Source organism: Hyla sarda, chromosome 2 (genome assembly GCF_029499605.1).
Source record: "Hyla sarda isolate aHylSar1 chromosome 2, aHylSar1.hap1, whole genome shotgun sequence".
NCBI lineage: Eukaryota > Metazoa > Chordata > Amphibia > Anura > Hylidae > Hyla > Hyla sarda.
Window position 1 is genome coordinate 143,672,943 of NC_079190.1, and position 23,430 is coordinate 143,696,372.

At 39.2% G+C, this 23,430-nt stretch overlaps 1 protein-coding gene across 11 annotated transcripts in view; it reads left to right on the forward strand.

Annotated features, from left to right (window-relative positions):
- Positions 1-23,430, forward strand: part of LMO7 (LIM domain 7) — a 239,648-nt gene that overhangs the window by 204,460 nt on the left and 11,758 nt on the right. For 6 of the 11 annotated variants that reach the window (XM_056555527.1, XM_056555526.1, XM_056555522.1 and 3 more), the window contains 10 exons: positions 3,890-3,947; positions 12,571-12,627; positions 12,751-12,792; positions 15,314-15,339; positions 15,927-16,031; positions 17,197-17,283; positions 19,220-19,749; positions 20,279-20,338; positions 22,392-22,441; positions 22,862-22,963. In XM_056555527.1, the coding sequence (XP_056411502.1) occupies positions 3,890-3,947; positions 12,571-12,627; positions 12,751-12,792; positions 15,314-15,339; positions 15,927-16,031; positions 17,197-17,283; positions 19,220-19,749; positions 20,279-20,338; positions 22,392-22,441; positions 22,862-22,963 (1,117 nt within the window). The remainder of the gene's footprint in view (positions 1-3,889; positions 3,948-12,570; positions 12,628-12,750; positions 12,793-15,313; positions 15,340-15,926; positions 16,032-17,196; positions 17,284-19,219; positions 19,750-20,278; positions 20,339-22,391; positions 22,442-22,861; positions 22,964-23,430) is intronic. The other 5 variants (XM_056555525.1, XM_056555532.1, XM_056555531.1 and 2 more) reach the window with 4 other exon arrangements.

Here is a 23,430-nt window from a genome sequence, read left to right on the forward strand (position 1 = left end):
GAAGAGGTGCTCGTGTCATACACGGCAGGTTCTGGCTGCTATCAGCAGCCGGGGACCGGCCGGTAATGGCCAACATCCGTGATCTCGCGGATGTCCGCCATTAACCCCCTCAGATGCCATGATCAGTACAGATCATGGCGCCTGCGGCAAAGAGCATGATAAAATAGATGATCGGATCGCCCGCAGTGCTGCCGCTGTGATCCAATCATCTGTAATGGCGGACGGAGGTCCCCTCACCTGCCTCCATCCTTCTCCCTGCGTCTCCTGCTCTGGTCTGAGACCGATAATACTGATCAGTGCTATGTCCTATGCATAGCACTGAACAGTATTAGCAATCAAATGATTGCTATAGTCAGTCTCCTATGGGGACATAAAGTGTAAAAAAAAAAAAATAATAATAATAATAATAATTGAAAAATGTGAATAATCCCCTCCCCCAATAAAAATTAGAATTGTCCGTTTTTTCCATTTTACCCCCCAAAAAGCTTAAAAAAACTTTTTTTTATAAACATATTTGGTATCACCGCGTGCGTAAATGTCCGAACTATCAAAATATAATGTTAATGATCCCGTACGGTGAACAGCGTAAACTTAATTTTTTTTTTAAAGTCCAAAAATGCTGCTTTTTTGTCACATTTTATTCCAAAACAAATTTATAAAAAATTATAGAAAAGTTTTATATATGCAAATGTGGTATCGATAAAAAGTACAGATGATGGCACAAAAAATTAGCCCTCATACCGCCCTATATACGGAAAAATGAAAAAGTTATAGGTGGTCAAAATAAGGCGATTTTAGATTACTGATTTTGTAGAAAAAGTGTTCGATTTTTTTTTTTTTTTTTTTTTTAAGCAGTAAAAAAAAAAAGTCTAGCCATGGGTATCATTTTAATCGTATTGACCCACCGAATAAAGAACACATGTCATTTTTACCGTAAATTTTACAGTGTGAAAACGAAACCCTCCAAAATGTGCAAAATTGTAGTTTTCATTAAAATTTCCTCCCTAAAAAAATATTTTTTTGGGTTCACCGTACATTTTATGGTAAAATGAGAGTTACAATTGGTCACGCAAAAAACAAGCCCTTATATGGGTCTGTAGATGGAAATATAAAAGAGTTATGGATTTTTGAAGGTGAGGAGGAAAAAACGAAAACTCAAAAATAAAATTGGCCTGGTCCTTAAGGTGAAAATAGGCTTGGTCCTTAAGGGGTTCATTTTTTAAAAGGCCTCTGAAAAAAAGAAAGTGATCTGATTGGTTGCTATGGGCAACTCAGAAACTTTTCCTCTGGACAGGTTTTGATAAATCTCCCCCTATGTCTGCATATAAGAAGAACCTGGCTGCTCTGTTGAGTTCATTGGACTTAATCAGTCTGCTAGTTGTTATGTTTGATCCATGTATACTGTTTATTTTTTTATGTTTTGAGCAATCTCAAAGCACAAGTAGTCACACTATTGAATTCTGCAAAATAACAGTGTACACTGGAAAATGGACAAGGAGTAGAAACCAGTAAATTGTGTTTCTATGTTTCAGGTAAGCCATGTTATACTGTTATACCGTTCTGCCTGTATGCTGATGTGTTCCCTGAATGTAGGCTTCTTTTCGGATGCTTCAGCACTGTTGCGTCACACACACACCAGTCCCTGTCCCCAGTGTGGGAGATGTGCAATACATCCTCATGTACCCAGAAACAACTTTAAAGGGGTGCTCCGGGGAAAAATGTCCCAAAGCTACCACAATACCTGTTCTGTGTCCCCTGTATCCATGTGAATTTGCCAGCTCCTGTGGCCCTTGTTGTGAATATTCTTCATCTTCAGCCCAGACTAAAACTCCCAGCAGTCAGTGTGGCTCTGTGTAATGGCTGCCAGCCAATTGCTTTTACTATCTATGTGCATGCTGTGTTGTTGTAAAACAGTCAGCAGCACACACACTGTATGTCTTTTTCTTTCAAACTATCCTCCCCCCCCCCCCCTAATCCCCCCAAGCAATAAATCATGCAATGCTCTGAACGGCAGCAGTCAGAGATTAGCGCTACAGCAGGCAAAGAGCAGCATTATGTGCTGAGATGTGACTGAGAATCTTCACAGGAGACACTGCCAGCAAGATCCTCACACGGGGGCGGGGGGGTTTGAGGTGTGGCTGTGAAGACAGACAAGACAGGAATCACGTGGGGTTTGTCTTCCAGGAGGGTGGGGGCTACTCTTAGTAAGGGCTTTTCACAAAGACAAGGTGGATCTGATAATGATGTCTTTCTCTCACTGCATGTAAGTGACAACTGAAAGAAGGAAACTGCTCTATATAGCTAATGAATGATGTTTAGACAAATAGGTTGGTGAGAGGGAAAGGATGGGCTATGGTTTTAGTTCCCTGGAGTACCCCTTTAAGCTCTTCAATGCAAAATTTTGAATAACCTCTCCATAGCCACAATAGGCCATTTATGGTGTCTTCTCGTTACTGCAATGCATTCCCCTTGGGACAGCTACTAACTCTGCACAGTCTTTAGATACACCCCCTAAATGCACTACAGAAGTCCATAGGCTTAAACACTGAACAGACAGGTGGAGCTAGATATGAGATTATGCAACCTTTAAGATGAAGAATTTCTAATAAGACCATAAAAAGTGGCCAAACTACGCTTTGGGTTACATGCCTCCTCCCATCTCCTTGGCAGATGGGCCAGAGATGGTAGCTCACACGGAAGTAATTGATTTTTAGATGGACTTTGGCTGTTCCTTTTATCTACAGCCATCTATTTACCCTGAAGAAGGATCTCCTTCACAGAGATAGTCTCCTCCTGAGAAGCCTTGTGTCCAAAACATAGAGGCTAAATAAAGTTATGCTTGTGTTTGTTAAGCATACTTGATTTAATTATTTACATTTTCAAAGTATACCCTTTAAACTTTCATTCATAAATAATTTTTCAACCTTATTAAAATGTGTATTGGTATCCTATCCATTTCTACAAAGTAGAGTAAAATTGGCACTGTGCAGACATTTTTCTAGAGGGTACAAGCCGTAGAGACCTCTGTCCTCCATTCCCATCCACAAATATCAATCCATGGAATGCCAGCACTCCAAAGTGGATCATTGTTTTTCTTAGTTACTGTCATTGTTTGTAAAATCTCCAAAAGTGCTCCAGCTGGTATAGTTACTAACCCTAAAATGATTATGCACATTAATAAGAAATGTCACTTATTAAAAATTCATATCTTCGCTATAGGACTGATTACTTTGCCTCCAGTTTTGCTTGGGGCCTTTCTTTTTGAACATCACAACTTGCTCCTTTTTATCCCACCTCCCTCTTACTTATCACATAAGCTGCACTGAAGCATACCATGCCCACAGTATAGGGTACAAGTCTACGAGAAATCCATTCATTTTGTGCCGATAGCTGAAAGAAATAAATACATTGATGTAGTACCTTTATATTGGTGCTCAGTTTGGCTGGCAATCGCTGTCCTCCTCTGTAGATGCTGCAGATGTCTGACTTCAAACCTCCCCCCTCACATGGTTCTGCTGTCACTGCTGAGTTCAGTGAGGCTGGAAGTGAGCAGAGCAGGGAGATAACACCCTTGTTCCCTTCAGAACATCTGTCCATATTTGGTGTTAGGACGGATCAGACAATGAGACCTGGGTCTGATGACACAATGAAGGAGATGGAGAACCCCAAGTGGCAGTTTTTTGTTCAATAGTGTGTGTGTGTTTTTTCTAACAGTAATGTTTTAATTCACCCATTTAATGTTGTTTTTCATGATCTGGGACTCCTGCAATACTTTGCATTGGCCATTGTATTCCTAGGTGTTTTGATGATATTTAAACATGACGTGTCTGATGTGTTTCTGTGTACTGTGTATTTGACAACTAGATAAATGATTCTATTGGTTTTATAGGTTGCAGAGAATAAACAAGTTAATGGGATTAAAGATGAAGTGGATACTAAGCAAAAAGGTAATAGTACGGTTTTCAGTCCTGCATGTTTTCTTACTGTAGCACCAACATTTGATTCTTCACATAACAAATAACCTCTACATCAAGACAGAAGGGCAGGCAAAGAATGGAGTGTAGGGGGGTATAAAGTCACTGCCCAGGTTTTCGTTTAGAAATGCAATACATAAATAACACTATGCCTTCAAAACTCTTTGAACAACAGTGTCTGAGCTGATGACGTAAATCTCCAGGTACAATTTACAGTAATAGATTGACCAAGGATTGGTTGGGAGGTCACATTCTCAAAGCTTTGCCTTGAGCATCATGAGTGCTTTGTCTCTCATCCCTGCGAGAGGGTCATGTTGAGGCTGATATCAAATGCTAGGCTGTTTTTTTTTATTTTTATTTTTTTTAAATCCATGAGTACGGAGGTGTACTCCCATCCCCCTAGACTTTCACAGAGAGGGTAAAGGTAGGGGGGGGGGGGGGGGACTTGCCCCCTTTAGAAAAATGCATGTTTACATTTCCTTTTTCTTGTTCTACTATGCTCTAGTCTTACCTGGCATCACATCATCCTGTAAATCCACTGGGGTATGCCCCCTCTATTTCCCTTGTTATAAATCTTTTTTGCAGGCATATTTCATTATGAACATGTCAACTCACTGGTCACTCGCATCATTGTGTATCATCCTTGGGGTTTTGATCCCTCCTCCTTTTACCCCGGATGCTCGTTAATTTTTTTTATTTCTGTCCCTATCTATGATTGAGCTGCCACACAACTGAATAGGCTACAGCCTACAGTGCAAACTCCCACGCTACACAGGTGATGTTAGCGAGTGATGGCGTCAGAAGAAAAATAGCATTGCTGTCATGCCTCATGTGCATGTCTGTGAGATTGGCTGCCTAGCCCTTTCCTGAGTCTCTCACCATCGGCATTCCAGCCAGCTGAGCCACCTTGCAGTCTCTGAGTGAATCCTGATTAATTTAAAATCTGATTTTTATTTGAAATAAATTTCAAATAAAAAAATAAATAAAAGTCCCTGACTCTTGAGTAAAGCACTAAAAATAAAAGAAACGAGAAAAAAAGGTTTAATTGGCAGGTTTAAATTTCATTTTTTTTTTAAACTGTCTACTTCAAAAATGTTAAATTGTATAGCAGGGCTCTTTACATACCTGCTCTTTATGCAATATTGACTATGCCCCTCTACTTCATGACATTGTCAAAAAGAGATGCAGCACAGACGACATAAAAATGATGCCCTACCCCTGAAAAACTTCTGTGAATGCTCATGCCCCTCACCCTATATAAGATAACGTAAACTCGTGTTTCACGAATTTGTCAGCCCAGCACAACCATAGCAACAATCTTTCTATACAATTTATGTGAAAAAATACAAATCTTTTGGAAATAAAAGTTACTGCTAAGTTCTGCAATATGAGACACGCATCAAACAGAGATGAGCGAATCGAATCTGACTAAGTCGAATTCATTCCAAATTTTATGAAAAATTTGATTCAGACCGAATTTCTTCATTAGTGACACCCCTGCGATCGTCCTGTATAATGTATAGATGCGGCTTTCTCCTGCACTCGCATCTCTGCAATAGATAGGACGATCGCAGCAGGTGTCAGGAGTGACACCTGCTGGGATCTGTCATCAACTGCAGGTACTACTGCTCCCAACATGGAGCGCACACTGCTCCATGCTGGGAGCTGTAGTACCTGCATTAATAGATAGATCGCAGCGAGTGTCACTTCTGACACCTGCTGTAATTGTCCTGTATAATGTATAATAGATGCGGGCGGCTGGCTGCTCTTCTCTGGTCCCCCTGTAGTATGCGTATATGCCGTATATATACCTAATTATTCATATTTCCCACAGGGAGTTGTGATTGGCTGAAACCATCTGGCCAATCACAGCTCTTTGCAGGAAAAATTAATAAGTGTATACGTACGGCAGTGCAGGGGACCATATAAGAGCACCTGGCCGCATCTATACATTATACAGGAGGATCGCAATGGGTGTCAGAAGTGACACAGCAATCTGTCAATTAGTACAGGTACTACTACTCCCATCGTGGAACAGTGTGTTCCATGCTGGGAGTAGTAATACTACCTAAAAAATTTAAATAAATAAATAAATGAAAAGCACACACACACTACATTTTTATTATTGTCAGCTACATTTTTAGTGCTCTGCCCACATAAATTGATCCATGTTTAAAAATGTATTAAAATTTTGTTATATTAAAGATAACTTTTGTTAAATACAATTTTTTTCCATCACTACTGTATCTTTTTTAATATATATTTTTTTAATGGTACCCTACGAAATTTTATTAAAGGGTATCTCCATTACTTTTTTGGATTGCTAAAGTTCATATTTTCTCAGTTATTGCCTCCTAAACGGACCATTCTAATAGCGGATGCAAACTGATGCAAAGGGATGCCATTTAGTGGCACCCATTTGCATCAGTTTTTTATCCCTTGGTTTCAGCTGTCTGCAGACTCCCGCAGCCAAGACTACTACTACTCCCATCATGGAACATACTTCTTTCCATTATGGGAGTAGTAGTTCCCTGGCTGCAGGAGTCTGCCGGGAGCTGGGGAGGCAACATTAGTGTTTGTACTACTACCCCCCATCAGGGAAAAGACTCTGTTCCATGATGGGAGTTGTAGTACAGGGGCTGAGGGATTGATCGCACCTGGTCTCACTTCTGAAACCCCATGCGATCAGAAGTTATTAAACAGGGGAGCGGGCGGCATGCTTTACTCCCCTGTGATGTACGATGTATTTTTACCTTCATTTAAATTCCCTGCCAGCCCTGAATGGCCGGTATGGAGGAGCCATTCAGGGCTCCCAGCGTGGGTTTTTAAACTTAGTGTGCCTAATTATTGGATAATCACATTCCCCCGGACTTAAGTATATTCATTTTATTCCCCCCATGTGTATATGTATGATTCCTCCCTCCCCTGCTGCCCGGATATCTTCTCATCTTCTAGCGCTGTCACAGCGCACAACAGGGACATGCCATTCCATTTCCTGCTGCTCATCTCCGTATCTGACAGAGGAGCAGCGGAGAATGGAGGGACCTGTCTCCCCTGTACTCGGTTATAGCTATCCATTCCCTGCCGCCGCCAGTACCTGACCTGTCCCCCCTGTGCGCTGCTTCATTCATTCATTCATTCCCCACGGCTGCCCAACATTTCACGTCGGGTAAGGAGATGAGCAGTGGGGAAAAGACTGACATGTCCCCGCTGTGCGCTCTGATTGCGCTTAGAGCATGGCAGCAGCGGGGACATGTCAGTAACCGGTGGCGGTGAATGAATGAAGCAGCGCACAGGGGAGACAGGTTCCTCCATTCTCCGCTGCTAATCTGTCAAGTACGGAGATGAGCAGCAGGGAATGGAATGGCCTGTCCCTGCTGTGTGCTGTGACAGCGCTAGAAGATGACCAGGCAGCAGGCAGGGGGATATATATATATATATATATATCTATATCTATCTATATATAGACACATGGAGGGAATGATGTGATTATACAGTAATTAGGCACACTGTAAGTTTAAAAACCCCGCCGGGAGCCCTGAATGGCTCCTCCGTACCGGCCATTCAGGGCTCCTAGCTGGGAATTAAAAATGAAAGTAAAAATGCATCATACATCGCAGGGGAGTGGAGAATGCACCCTGCTCCCCTGTTTCATAACTTCTGATCGCATCGGGTCTCAGAAGTGAGACCTGGTGCGATCAATTGCTCAGCCCCTGTACTACCACCCCCATCATGGAACAGAGTCTGTAGCCTCCCCAGCCACCAGCAGAATCCCACAGCCGGGGAATTATTACTCCCATTATGGAAACAAGTTTTTCCATGATGGGAGTAGTAGTAGTCTTTAGGCAGAGCTGTAGGCAGAGGTGTTAAAACGGACATAAAATAACGGTACATGATGGATGTTATAACGGGTCTTAACAGATGAAAATGCCCGTTATTTTGACAGGCGTTATTCTTCCGTTAGCACACGTTATTTCATTCGTTATTATGCATCATTTTTTTTAAATATAAAATACAGAAAATGGATGTTTTGATCTATGAATAATCTATAGTGTGAAAGAAGCCTAATAAAAATGTAGTGTGGGTTTTTAATTTTTTTTTCATTTTTTAGGTAGTACTACTATTCCCAGCATGGAACACACTGTTCCACGATGGGAGTAGTAGTACCTGTACTAATTGACAGATCGCCCGTGTCACTTCTGACACCCGTTGCGATCCTCCCGTATAATGTATAGATGCGGCCGGGCACTCTTCTATGGTCACCTGCACTGCTGTATATACACTGTTCCAGTCAATCACAACTCTCTGTGGGAAATATAAATAAGTGTATATATGTCAGTGCAGGGTACAATAGAAGAGCGTCCGGCCGCATCTTTACATTATACAGGAGGATCACTGTGGGTGTCAGGAGTGATACCCACTGTGATCTGTCTATTAATGCAGGTATTACAGCTCCCAGCATGGAGCAGAGTGTGCTCCATTTTGGGAGCAGTAGTACCTGCAGCTATGGACAGATCACAGCTGGTGTCACTCCTGACACCCGCTGTGATCGTCCTTCATCCCTGAGATGCGGAGCGGCTTTCTACTGCGCTCGCATCTCTGCTCTGTACTCCGGCCGGCCACTCACCATCCATATTTCCCACTGAGAGAGGGGATTGGCCAATCCCCACTCTGGATGGAAAATATGAATGAGTGAGGTGAATGTCTATTCACATCACTGGCCGGCCTGGAGTATAGTGCAGAGATGCGAGCGCTGTAAAGAGCCAATCAATCTCTGCTATATTATGAACGTTCGCATCGGGTGTCAGGAGTGACACCCGGGGCAATCTGTCTATTAGTACAGGAACTACTGCTCCCATCATGGAACAGTGTGTTCCATGCTGGGAATAGTAGTGCTAACTAAAAAATATTTTTTTTAAAAAAGAAAAAAGTAAAAAACACACACTCTACATTTTTATTATTGTCGGCTACATTTTAAGGTCTGTGCCAGCCCACATAAATTGATCCCTGTTTAAAGATTAACATTAACCTTTTTAATTTTTTTTATTTTTTTCAATTTTTGGGAGCGGGCAGGGACCAGAAAATGTAGTGCTCAATATAAAAAATGAATGAGGAGTGCATTTCATAATTTTTTTTTTTCTAGTTTTCATTCTAAATCATAATTTTGTTTATTTTAACTTTACTTTTTTAGTCCCATTTTTAATATTGTGTGCTGAATTTTCTGGTCCCTGCCTGCTCCCGAAAATTGAAAGACGGGAAAAAAAAGTCAGTTAATTTTTAAACAGGGATCAATTTATGTGGGCGGGCAGGGACCTAAAAATGTAGTAGGCAATAATAAAAATGTAAAAAGGGGCCATTTAAATGTAAAAATATATATATTTTTAGAAGTCATTTTTCTTTTTTTTTTTTCTTTTTTCTTTACATTTTCTAGGTAGTACTTCTACTCCCAGCATGGAACAGACTGTTCCATGATGGGAGCTGTAGTACCTGTACTAATAGACAGATCACAGCAGGCATCACTCCTGACACCTGATGCGATCGTCCTATCTATTGCAGAGATGGAGTGGCTTTCTCCTGCTCTCACATCTCAGCACTATACTCCGTCCAGCCAGTGATGTGCATAGAATTCACATCACTTCATATTTCCCGCAGAGAGATTTGATTGGCCAGATGTTTCCAGCCAATCGCAGATCTCTGTGGGAAATATAATTAGGTATATATACGTCATATACTCATAGTACAGTGGGACCAGAGAAGAGTGGCCGGCCACCGGCATTTGTACATTATACAGGGCGATCGCATCGGGTGTCAGAAGTGACACTCGCTGCGATCTGTCTATTAAAGCAGGTACTACAGCTCCCAGCATGGAGCAGAGTGTGCTCCATGTCAGGAGCAGTAGTACCTGCAGTTAAAGGGCTACTCCGGTGGAAAACTTTTTTTTTTAATCAACTGGTGCCAGAAAGTTAAACAGATTTGTAAATTACTTCTATTAAAAAATCTTAATCCTTCCAGTACATATTAGCTGCTGAATACTACAGAGGAAATTATTTTCTTTTGGAACACAGAGCTCTCTGCTGACATCATGACCACAGTGCTCTCTGCTGACACCCCTGTCCATTTTAAGAACTGTCCAGAGTAGGAGAAGATCCCCATAGCAAACATATGCTGCTCTGGACAGTTCCTAAAATGGTCAGAGATGTCAGCAGAGAGCTCTGTGTTCCAAAAAGAAAATAATTTCCTCTGTAGTATACAGCAGCTAATAAGTACTGGAAGAATTAAGATTTTTTTAATAGAATTCATTTACAAATCTGTTTAACTTTCTGGCAGCAGTTGATTAAAAAAAAAAAGTTTTCCACCGGAGTACCCCTTTAAGGACAGATCACAGCACGTATCACTCCTGACACCCGATGAGCTCATCCTATCTAGATGCGAGAAAGCCACCCGCATCTATACATTATACAAGACAATCGCAGCGGGTGTCAGGAGTGACACCCGGGGCGATCTGTCTATTAGCACAAGTACTACTACTCCCATCATGGAACAGTTTGTTCCATGCTGGGAGTAGTAGTACTACCTAAAAAAAAAATTTGGAGAAAAAGTGTGACACACACATTAAAATGTGTAAGTAATAAAAATTTGCTGAGAATTTATTCGTATTGAATCGATTTTTTTATTTGCTGATTCGAATTTTTCAAAAATTCGTTAATCTCTACAAATAACAATCAAATGTATATCTTTTTTTCTTTTTTGGTCTTTTGTCATTACCGTACTTATTCTACTGCACGTAAGTGAATTTTTAGACCCTTTATTCATTAATTGCATTTTCTTCCTCTTGTGATGTCCAAACAACATTTTTTTTTTAGCTACAGTTGGATTGTAGTTCTATTGTAATTTCCCAGAAAAATTGTTGTGAAAAGGTCACTGTTTTTATAGATTTTGGCAAACTTTATTTAGTTTTTCTAATGTTCATTATTAAACATTGTGCCACACTTCTTGGCGATGTTAATGTTTACATGCTATGCCTTGTTCGCATTTTCCTGTAAAAGTTCAGCTAAACATGCCCTAGCACAGAAAAAAATAAAAATAAAAACTAACTAAAAGCACACCCCTTTACCTGTCTTAAACTAAGAATTATTTATACCTTTACTTAGTTTAAATATCTCATTAGTATAATGTATCAGCAGACAGATCATGTTCCATGGTGTTAGACTAAAGATACCATTGTGGCTTCTAAGTTACAGTATTGTATTGTTTGTTTTCTTTTTTTTTTTTTTTTCTTTATCTTGCCTGCATTTTGGCATTTTGGCATTTTGTGGTTACTCCACTTATGTCGCGACTGACTATTAAAGAAGTTTGCATAGATAGCTCATTTTGCATGTTATTTTTCAGATTTTACATTTCATTGCAGTATGAATATGACATGGGGCTAACTCGAATTGTTTGAAACTGAGTACACTTATAATCTCCATTTTGAAGCTTCAGTATAATGTGAAATTGCTGATGCATTTAGCTTGTATTATTCTGGAGTTTGTGACTTGTATATTGCTTACATTTACTGTATGTCAACAAATGTACTCACTTTTAGTAGGAACACTAAAGTTTTTTATAGATAGCACCAAATGTAATGTTATATCTTTCACAAGTTTGTACAGTACTGGGAGCTGTAGTACATCTCAATAGCTATACAAATTATGTTATCCTCTGTAAATCTTAGAGCCAGAGTGCAAAGTTAGTATGGAATAACTTTTAGGAAGACCTGTCTGCCCTTCTAAGAAAAGATGCTGTGCTTTTTAATCAGTAATGCAAGTATTAGAAATAAACTGACAAGCTGTTCACCCATACCAAACCCAATATGCTGGGTTAAAGTACAGGTGAACAGCACTAATGAGACTGGCCACTTACTTTAATTGGTACAGTATGACACAATGGAGGCGGGGACTGGCTCACTATACTCCCTTGCCTCCTCAATATTCCTCTGCCCACATCTGTCATGAATATGCTAACATATTTACTCTCACATCACTAGGATATGAGAGCCTGCTGGCACCACTGCCTTGCTATACCCGGATGTTGGGTAAAACGAGACTGAAGCGTTTTTGCTCTGCTACGAGAGCAGAACGCTCAAGCACTGGCAGTGGCATTTGCATATTCAAGACGGGCAGGCAGAGCGGAAAATATTGAGGAGGCAGGGGAGTATGACACACAGTCTCCCCTCCTCCACTGCCCATAGCAGTGCAATGACAAGAGGACATTAAATGTTGTTCACTCGCATTGTAACTCTGTATATTGGGTTTATTGTGGATAAACAGCCTGTCGGATTAACTTTAAGTAAATCAGCAGATCTTTTAAAGAGGAATAAGTTCAAATGAGGATTTTATCAAACCTTGTGCATAGGAACAAAGGATCTTGTTATCAAAAAGATAGAAGTAATCTCATTGCTTGCTATGGGGAACTACTCCACTGTTCCTCTCCAAAAGGTTTGATACATTTTTGTCCAAAATCTTCAGTAAAACTTAATTTTGTGTTCTAAAACTTTTTATAAAAATTTTTTTTGAATGGTTATGAAACCGTTTCTCACTTTATATCTTTCAATTAGAACATGAACATATATCCTTGAGAAACTATAAAAGGAGGTCTCAGTTTTTTGAGCAAGGTAACTAGCTGCTTTGCTACTGCCGACTTTCCAAAGGTTACTTTAGGACTAACCATGGTGTTGGGTTCTACGTTTCTATTGCCACACGCTGAAAGCAACATAACCAATTTGCTTTTTCCTTAGGATCCTCTGGTTTTCCTTACAACTCATGGGTCTACTTGTGTGGTAATGGGTGTTATCTTTGTGTTGCAGTTTCTCTATTTGGTTTGCACCAATAGCTATAGAATAACCCACGTTACAAGAAAAAGCTTATGACAACCCAGAACCAGCACACATGTCCTTTATTTTTTTTAATATAATTTTTTATAAAAGCTGTAAATTCTTAAACAAGTGCCTATGTTTTTTTGAACCATATAAGTACCTGGACTCTATAGCTGCAACTAATAGTACTTATATTTAAAGAAAAGCTGGATCCACTCAGAAGATTCTGTCTCTTATGTTTTGTCAAGAGCAGGAATGGATCCTATCATGATTAGCGAGGATAACAAGGGATAGTATACAGTCTCTCCTGTTCGGGTATCTGTTCCTGTTCTCTGTAAATAATGGAATATAAGTGAACAGCTCTCCAGTACCTTAGTATGAATTCTGGCCTAATAGTTAAAGAAAAAAAATCACAGAAAATTGGGACATAAATCAATAATAGTTCAAGATAAACTTTTTCTGCTCAAACATTGGCATATTTAACTGCTTGAGCAGCCGTATTGTAGCCTTTGTGCCTTACGTATATTTTTTATATTTGTTTTCCCATGTTCTGAATCATAGAACAATTTTATTGATGTAGATGATGGATAACCAAGCACTATTACTTTTAAAGGGAACCAGACATGGTAAAAATGTGATCCAACCTGCATGCAGCATGTTAAACCTGGGGGAGCTGAGCTGATTCGTTTATACTTTTATGAGAAAATATTCAGTAGTACCTGTAAACTATTGACTTAAACCTGTGTTTAGTCTATGCTTAAGATGCCTGTGAGCAGTCCTACTCAATCATTGACAGCTATCTCTATGCCTTATTCATATAGGAAAGGGGTCCAATGGGTGGTCCTACTAAATGATTGACACTTTTGCCTGTGTGTAGACAGCTGACAGTCACTTTGTATAAATCAATACATTACAAGTTCTCTTGACTTATTTCCCACAAAACGATTTATAGTAATCTGCTCAGTTATCCCTGCTCTATAACATGATATCCTCAAATATGACTGCATCATCTACATGACTGGTTCCTTTTAAGCATCAGAGAAAACTATGTAAAAATAGCTGTAACATGACATGTTCCTTTTAGGTACTACATTCTATTTTTATAGCTATGCTTTTACTGCTGCTCATGTGCTGATAGAAGTGCGTTTCAAATGTTTTGTAGATGCCATATGTATGTCTCACATAAATGTAAGCCACATCTCATACAACCATTAAGAAGGTTCCATAGCTTTTTCTGTGCAATGTATGTCGGTCCTCCCTTCACTTCCACTAACCAGCATGTTTACTTTTCTTGTGTGTCATCTTTTTTTTTTTTTTTTTTTGTCCGCAGTACCTTATTTTGAATTGTGTTTAGAAAGATTTGACTAGTGCAATCAAAAACTAAAAATTTGCAAATAATATGGTTTACTTATTACTATAAACTGAGGAAAAACCAGATTATGATAAACAAAGATCCAAAAGGGCAGTGGTTGACAGTTTTGTGTGAGGACAATGTAAAATAAAGTGGTATTGCCAACTCCGCTCAAATATTTAAACTTTTAGGGCATGCCAAGTTAAATATTGTGCAAAAACATTCATTTAGCAAACTTCCCTCCTTCACCTGATATTCTTGTTTCTTTCCAACCATTATTGACAACTCATTGTCTTGGTTTCCGATCACCACTTCACTCTAGAAGCAGCGGTTGGGCTGATATGTATAATCAGACTGACCACTGCTTCTAAATTGAAGTGGTGGTCGGTAACCTAGACAGCAAGCTGTCAAAAAGGGGAGGAGACAAGCAGAAATATTCGGAGAATAAGGCAAGGTTGCTTAGTGAGTGTATTTGAAAAACTATGTAACTTGATGTGCACTTAAAGTTTAACTAAGTGAGTTGAGATGGAAATACCCCTTTAAACGCTGCCTTCATTGGCTTCTTCCATCATTCTGAGCAGTAATAGTTATTGGCCAACAGTTGCTTTTTTTACATTAGCCCACAAACTCAATCAATACAGGATCTGGAACTTCTGTGACAAATGTCCTCTAAAGACTAACAGCAAAAATGGTCTCTGGTTTATAATCCATGCAAGATACAGGCTTTTACTTGCAATAACTTTAGAGAAGGACATTTTTTGATAACACCATGCTGTAGCTATGTTGTAACCTCCTCGAAGCAGGGTATAAGTTGTATCATTCAGATTCAAGGATTCATTATGTAGAAACCACCATTTCTTTAATAATAAAGACTTAGTTTTGTCAAAAACATTTTTCACCAGGTTTCTCTCTTCAGTTTACAACATAGAAAATAATTGTTTTTATAAATTTAGATAGCAAGTTTTTGAGGATTAAAACTTTTTTTTATGGGGATGAGTATTGCATGATTAGGAGACAAAAAAGTATTGACTGCTTGAACATACTGTGAGTCTCATGCACAGATTTTTTTGTACTCCGTTTAAGTAATCAACCCTTGTTTATGACCTACTTGTCTTCTCTTTTGCTTTTTTCAAGGAAGCACAGATTCTTCTGCACCAGATGTAAGTATTCTTATTTTCATTACCTTTAAACATATTAGCACATTTTCTTGTATGAACATTAAGTATAGAGACTATGGGGTGGCTTATTAAAATTTGTACCTAGAGAGAGTTAGACTTCAGAACGGTGGGTTCAGCAGTGGTCATGACATTGTGCCACCCCCCCCTCAATTCATGTCTATAGGAGGGAGCGTGAAGGCTGTGGGCGAGTAACCACAGCCTTCATACCCCCTCCCATAGACGTGAATGGGAGAGGACATGATGCCACGACCATGGCCTCCCGAAGCCGGTGTTCTTAACATAATCGTTCAGAAAGTCGGGGTGTTGGTCCAGAGATAGCGGAGTGACTCCGCCATATCCCCCGCAATAAGACATCTTATCCCCTATCCTTAGGATAGGGGATAAGAAATCTAGGGTCAGAGTACCCCTTTAAGTTCTAAGTTCACTTTTCGTATGTGCTAGCTTTCATAAGACCCACCCATTGTGCTACATAGTTTACATTGGATGTATACACATATATACTGCTTCAATTAGATAAATATTTTGATATTGATAGAAATTGTTAGTTAAGTATTCTTAATTAATCCTAGATGCCAGTTCCACCCATTAGTCTTTCGACAAGATGGTCTTGGGACCCTGAAGAGGAGAGGAAGAGGCAAGAAAAATGGCATCAAGAACAGGAAAAGATGTTGCAGGTAAGGACTTAGATGTGAATATTGGTAAAAAAAAAAATCTGTTTAATGGTCACATTAAAAATGGTTAAGGGGTACTCAGGGGAAGTAAACGTATCTCCTATCCAAATCATAGAGGAAAATTGTCTGATTGCGGGTGGTCCAAACAGCTGGGACCTCAACTGTTGTCCTCTGACTGCTGGGGCCTGGTAACTTACCTGTCTTCGGAGCACTCTGATCCCCTAAAGGGGTACTCCTAGGGAAGTAAACTTATCCCCCACCCTTGGAGACGAGCAGGAGTGACTGACTGCTCCGGCAATCATCAGAAGCGGTGATTGGCTGAGCTAAGTTTACTGCCCTGGAGTATCCCTTTAAGGTAATCAGTTGTGCCTTTTTGCAAAAGTGTGTGATAGAAACTTGCATGTTTCTGCCAGACATGCCATTTGATTTAAATGTCCCACTGCATGGAAATATGGAAATAAGAGGTACTATACTCAACCAGAAAGCTTTACTGTTTATTTACTATTATTTGTATTATTTTTTTTTTTTAAAGGGGTACTCCGGTAGAAAACGTTTTTTTATTTTTTAAATCAACTGGTGCGAGAAAGTTAAATAGATTTGTAAATTACTTCTATTAAAAAAATGTTAATCCGTCTAGTCCTTATTAGCTGCTGAATACAACAGAGGAAATTTTTTTCTTTTTGGAACACAGAGCTCTCTGCTGACATCATGACCACAGTGCTCTCTGCTGACATCTCTGTCCATTGTAAGAACTGTCCAGAGAAGGAGAAAATACCCATAGCAAACATATGCTGCTCTGGACAGTTCTTAAAATGGACAGAGATGTCAGCAGAGAGCACTGTGGTCATGATTTCAGCAGAGAGCTCTGTGTTCCAAAAAGAAAATCATTTCCTCTTTGCTATTCAGCAGCTAATAAGTACTGGAAGGATTAAGATTTTTTAATAGAAGTCATTTACTAATCTATTTAACTTTCTGGCACCAGTTGATAAACGAAAAAAAACGTTTTCCACCGGAGTACCCCTTTAAGTTCAAATGGAACAAATCCTTCTTCTGATATCGGTTAATGCAACTCAAAATATATATTTTTTCATCTTAGAAAACAAATTATTGTATGTGTCTTTCTATCTCTCGCTCTCACTCAATTTCAGTATTTGTCTTGTATTGCCAGGAAAAATACAATCGGGAACAAGAAAGACTTAGAGAGGAGTGGGAGCGAGCTCAGCAAGAAATCGAGAAGGGAAGACCTCTTGAGCAGGTTTGACCCATGCATCCTGTGCTATTTAGTTTTGCTCTTTTGTTTTCTGTTTCCCAGTTGTAATGCTGACAGACGGAAAGGGTTGAATAATGTCTATGAATTTGTAGTTGGCTGGCCCCATATTTATTGCCACATTTGTGTTGAAAGGATTATTGAAGCTAAAAAAATACTTAAAAGGGGTTAGGTAGCACTTTACAATGTGTCCTTTTTGCACAAAAGTGTCTAATCAGGTGTAAGTGCTGTACTCGTGTATCTCCAGTGCTTATGAAGCCAGTGTCATCTACGACTGCATGCAGCGTGGAGAGCCGGGGGCCCCATTCTGGAGATTGCAAGGGTTGTTTAGTGCTGGATAACCCCATTAAGCAATATATGTGGATCATGGCTAGTTTAATTAACTAATAAAAAGGGTGTGTATGGGAAGGGGGAATTTATAATTCTTTGCACCAGTGCAAAAGGGAAACATGGCACATATTTTATGTGCAAACCCTGTCACTCTACAAAAAGTTGCACAAATTCCCAATTTGTGCAAAAGTGTGAGCAATTATGCTTTTCTGTGGGGCAAAGGGAATTATATATTCCCCCAACAAAATATATATGCAAGCTTTTTAGATTTAAAAAGTCTGGTTTCCTGTCGCTGATTTTCGGCATCTCATAAGTAAATATTGACTATTCATTCCCTATTTTCAGTTGTCCAAATATAATAGCTGCAGAGTATTAGGCAAAATTCAGACATAGTTTGATAAGAAAATGCAAAATCTACAGCCACACATACTATAGAAACTGCATTTTAGTACCACATGTGAGAAAAATCTGCTGACCCAGTTAATATCTCTGTGATTTACAGAAACTTGATGTATCATGAAAGCATATCCAATGCTTTGATTGGTCGAAGTCTGGGTTTTAAAAGCCCCATAGATCTTTAAAACGAGCCATGCCTAGTTCTGTATCACTGTTATCTGTTTCACGGAAGGAGGTGGGCTAAATTGTAAGTCTATGGGGCCTGTCTCCTGCAAAAAACAGATAACAGTGGGCCGGGGAGTGAACACGCAGCTGCGCTCTTCTCCCATCTCTTTCTAATGATCGTGGGGTTCTGAACACCCAGACCCTAAATGAGCAAAACCTTTGACATATCTGTGTGGCATATAAAAAGAAAAAATTCTAACCGCACTAGAAAGGGTACCCATCCTATATCACAGAAAAATTTGATTCATGTCAGTACACCAGCGGTCCTACACTCCAACAAGCAACATCCAAATAAAGAAATGAACTGACTGCATCATAAAAGATCAACAACTGTTTCTTCAAGGGGCATGTAAGGGGCATGCTGCCCTTAGAGAAGCAGAACAGCGCTTGCGGGTCACATGATTTTGCGGGGGAAATACTGTTATATACTATGGAAGTTACAAAAATACTGTGATACACATATTTGGTCATACCTCCCTGCTGTACTAGAACGTAACATCTGCCCTTCTATAGTGTGTACACTGACAGGGAAACTTAATATCCCCTTTAGCTATTCTTAAAGGGGTTCTCCACTGATTTTTATTTTTTATATCCCTTCATCTTGCCCGGACTGCAAAAAAAAAAAAAAAAAAAAACAGAAAAAACTATACACCTTCCGACGCTACCAAAGTGCACGGATATCACTCTCATGGGCCTGTTACGTGACACTGGTGCACAGTGTATCACTGGTCGAGACGGGACATCAGCACAGTCTGACGTGTCTGCCCTACATTGTGTAATATGACCGGTGGCCCAGGAGAGCGATATCGGTGCATTGGGGGAGCGACGGAAGGTGAGTTAGTGTTTTTTATTTTTGCAGCCCGAGCAGAATGAAGAGATAAAAAAAATTCAGTTGAGTACTCGTTTAACTCCGAAATCTTTGAATATTTTAAAATGGGTTTTCTACACTAAATAACTCATTCATATTTTACAGTTACAACAGGAACCAGCACTCCTACAGTTTCATACTAGCAGGTCCTTGACTTCACACAGCCCTTCTTCATACTTGAGTAAAGAGCGGTATGATGATTTACTAAGCAGCGATGACAGTCTTCATGAGAATGAGAAGAGACAGGAAGAAGAACGTGAAAGAAAAAAGAAAGAAGAAGAAAGATTAAATTATTTGGAAGCCCAGCGTAGACAGGCAGAGGAGGAAGAGCGTAGGCGCCGGGCAGAGGAGGAAGAGCGTAGGCGCCGGGCAGAGGAAGAAGAGCATAGGCGCCGGGCAGAGGAGGAAGAGCGTAGGCGCCGGGCAGAGGAGGAAGAGCATAGGCGCCGGGCAGAGGAGGAGAGTCACAGACTCCAGCAACAATTAGAAAGAAAAAAGCAAGATGAAGAAAGAAGACAGAAAGAGGAGGAACAAAAGAGGCTTAGAGAAGAGGAATGGCAGAGGAAAAAAGAACAAGAGGAGGAAGAACAAAAGCTAAAACTACAAAATGAACGAACCCAAAGAACTAACATCAGGTTAGTATAGGTAGCTCCTGGAAACTGATTTTTAAGCACTAGAAAATCAGTTCTCTTAAACAAAACCAGATTTATAATACAAGGGTATATAATAAACTACCTTTAGAATGAGACCTCATTACCCTGTATTACACTTATTTTTCAGATATATATATAATACAATGTGTGAGCGGTAACCATAATTTTATATCAAAATAAATTAATAAATCCATGTGGTAAGTTTTTGGAGTGATAAGGACACTTAAATAAGCAAAGACTGTGACACGAAGCGTTTTCTTTATGTATAATTTTGTGTACAGAGGAAAATATTGCAAACCTTACTTTGATAGCACAAGTTTTTTAATGAATCATTAAAAAAATGATCTGGTAAGTATGCCAAATATAGCCTGCTCATTTAAGGGTTAATAGATTATTGAACTAAATTCCATACATTAATAACCATGAGATAAAAATGAATGTAAAGTCCAGTGATACACATTTTAATGTATTCATTCTTATACAACATGTTTTACGTGGTTTGTTTATGCAGTTCATCTTATTCAAGATTATCGAGGACTTTGGATGAATTGGATTATAGCTCATACAGCAGGTGGGTTCTAGATCACTTACAGGAAAAATGTCTTCAGAAAATGACCTATTGTTTAAATCATGTTTTTATGTCAACCATAGCTGTTAAGAATTTCTGGTGTTGCTTTTTTCCCAATTTTCCATTTTACTATATTTTAAAATAATCCTGAAAAGTTGCTGTTTCCATTCTGGCCACTAGAGCTGAAACTAAGCTAAGACTTCCTGCTCTGTGTGGATAATTTGCCATACAGTAGTACAGTGAAAGGTGACACCATAACACTGGATTTGCCACCATTCACAACAGAAATTAGCATCCCCTCTTTCTGTAGAATGACCTCTAAAGAGGTGAGTGGGACAAATGTTGTCTATTGTTGTCTCTGGTTCAGGGGGCCTAGGCTGTAAAGCATATCTCTAAATGCTGTTAAAAATCAGCTCAGCGGGCAAGTTGGCAGCCCCCACAATAATTTACAAAAAATTATATAAAATAATTACAATAAAAAAATAGGAACAGATTACAAAAAAATATGTTTAAGTATCTGGCTTTTATCAAGAAAAGACTATCTAGGTGACACATTCCCGTTAACTTTTTGAGGAAGTTCCTGAACTTCCTAATACTCCTGACATACCTTTTTTGTTCTTATTTTACAAAGGACTATGTATAGTTGAGCTATATCAGTGCCACAGGTTTCTGAATTTTTTTTAACCTCTTCCTGCTCTGACAGATATATAAATCATGGCCAAAAGATAATGAATGCTTTGTGATGGATATATCCATCACATAGCGTTCATGGGCTTAGAAATTGAGCCCACAGGCTCAGCCGCTGGAGGCAGCTGTCAAACACAACTGTCTCCCTCTGCAATTTTTAGAGAGGAATCTACGTGCTGTTCCTAGAAGTCAGCCCTGCAGATGCTGCGGGTTGTAAAGGATGTTGTATCTACAGGATTTACAGAGGGAAGGGGCTTCACCTATAGCCCATCGACAGCTCTACCATGCTGTCGCAGGACTTCAGTGGTTGCCATTGTCTCTGGTCTCAATTTGTAGCTGCCAGTGTTTTGAATTCTAACATAAAATATAAATGTGTTGGGAAAAAATAGAAACACTTGAAAGTTAAACCATTACAAAATGATTACCACATAAATTTAGACAAGTTGGATTAGAAAAATGGGCTTTTGTCCTCAAGGCCAAAATTGGCTGCATCCTTGAGAAGTTAATAATTCTGTGTTCACATCACATCATGGCTTTTGTAAAAAGTAAACCATGCTGGTAGTGGCAGACAACGACTGTGCAACAACTTGCAATGGGGACCAATGGATCCCCTTGTGGTGTCCGTTGTTCTTGTGGGAAAAAAAGGGCAACATTATGCTCATGTTATTCCTGTCAGATCTCTAGGTACTACTAACATAGGCTCTGACGGTAGTGTCAGCATAGGCTCTGATGGTAGTGTCAGCAGAGCATAACATTTTCTGCACATTTCAGAGGGGGGTTATTTGCACTTGCACTTTTTTTTTTTTTTTTAAGATATCACAGTTCTGAGTTCCTAAGATACTGCCATCCCTGAAGATGTACACCAGTTTGTGACAACAGTCTGCAAGCTATGCTGTACATATAGGCTCAGATTTATCAAACTGTGTGAGAGAAAAAATTGTGATTTTTTCCCAGCAGCCAATCCCAGCTCCGCTGGGAGAACATCACTCTATTTTTTCTCTCACACAGTTTGATAAATCTGGGCCATACTGCGCAGGGCAGGAAGAGTTTCCATATATTATATAGTTTATAGCTTAAATGTGTATGGTTTTGTATTAATTGCACAAATAGAACCTGTCTCATCTCAATTATTAGTTGTAAATTTACAATAATTTCAACACTTTCTCTTCACAACTAGTAGAACAATTTGTGTCAAGATAAGACACTGACTTTTTTTTCTTTTACTTTATTGAAGGACTATCCAATAAACAATAAGGATTCTGCTTAATTTTTTTAAATACATAAACTGTCACAGAACATTCACAAACCTAAAATAAATGCTTAGTGTAAGGTTTTGCATTGGTCTTATCTCATATGTTTTTCTCAACAGCAAAATTAGGGATACCTCAGATTTAACTGGTGATCAGGCTCAAGGAAATGGTAAGTGTTGGCTTATTGGTTAAAGTTTTGCCACAGTTTATCGAATGTCTATTTTTATATGTTAATTACCACTTTGTATTAAAATGGTATTTATGTTGTGTTGTTTATATAGTACTGTCAAGTTTTTCAGTGTAGATTGTGGCAAACGTCACTATCACACTGATGCAAATGCGTATGGCAAATTAATTTGCTAAGAAATGTCACCCCATTACACTAGTTGCCATTATTCTCCTGACTCTTGCATACGAATGAAAACATGCTAAACTGAATTGTATGCTCATCACCTGTGAACTGTACTAATAAGAGAAGATACATGTTAGGATTCTGAATAGTTAAGTGACCCCCGTATTATTAATATGCTATAAAGTTTCAAAAAATGAGCATAAAATATCAGTGATTCACATGAAACATTATATATAGGCGGACCTGGAAATGCGACATATGGTTTTGCTGACTGGGTGTTTGAAGGTGAACAAAACAAGACACACCCTTTGAAGCCTCAACCAAATAAACTTCCATCAGGTATGAAAGTTATGGGAAAACGAAGAGTCTCTCAGTTTAGAGATTTATCCAGGCCAGGGTGGGCAACTGCTTGACCTCTCTGCTTATCCCTACCAAATGCAGATCTTTAAAAGGGTTGTATACAATTGTCAAGTAGTTTTCCAGAGGCTGGAATATTGAACTGATGCAGCTTTCTTATATACACTTCATCCCCTTTCAGGAAGTGTCCCCGTAGAAGAGTGCTTACTCATTTATAGGGGTCAGTTTTCTGAATGTAAAATAAAGGAATGTGCTCTAACATGTGTTGCACAGCTTAACATAGTATATAATGATGCAGTAATCCCTGTTCCAGCCTGGTGAGTGCTGAAATTATTGTAAAGTTTTTGACCCTTTTAAAGTATAGCTACCATTATAAATGCATTATAAAAAGGGAAACCTTAGAATTACAAATGCTTATTCTCAATGGGGGAGATTTATCAAAAACCTGT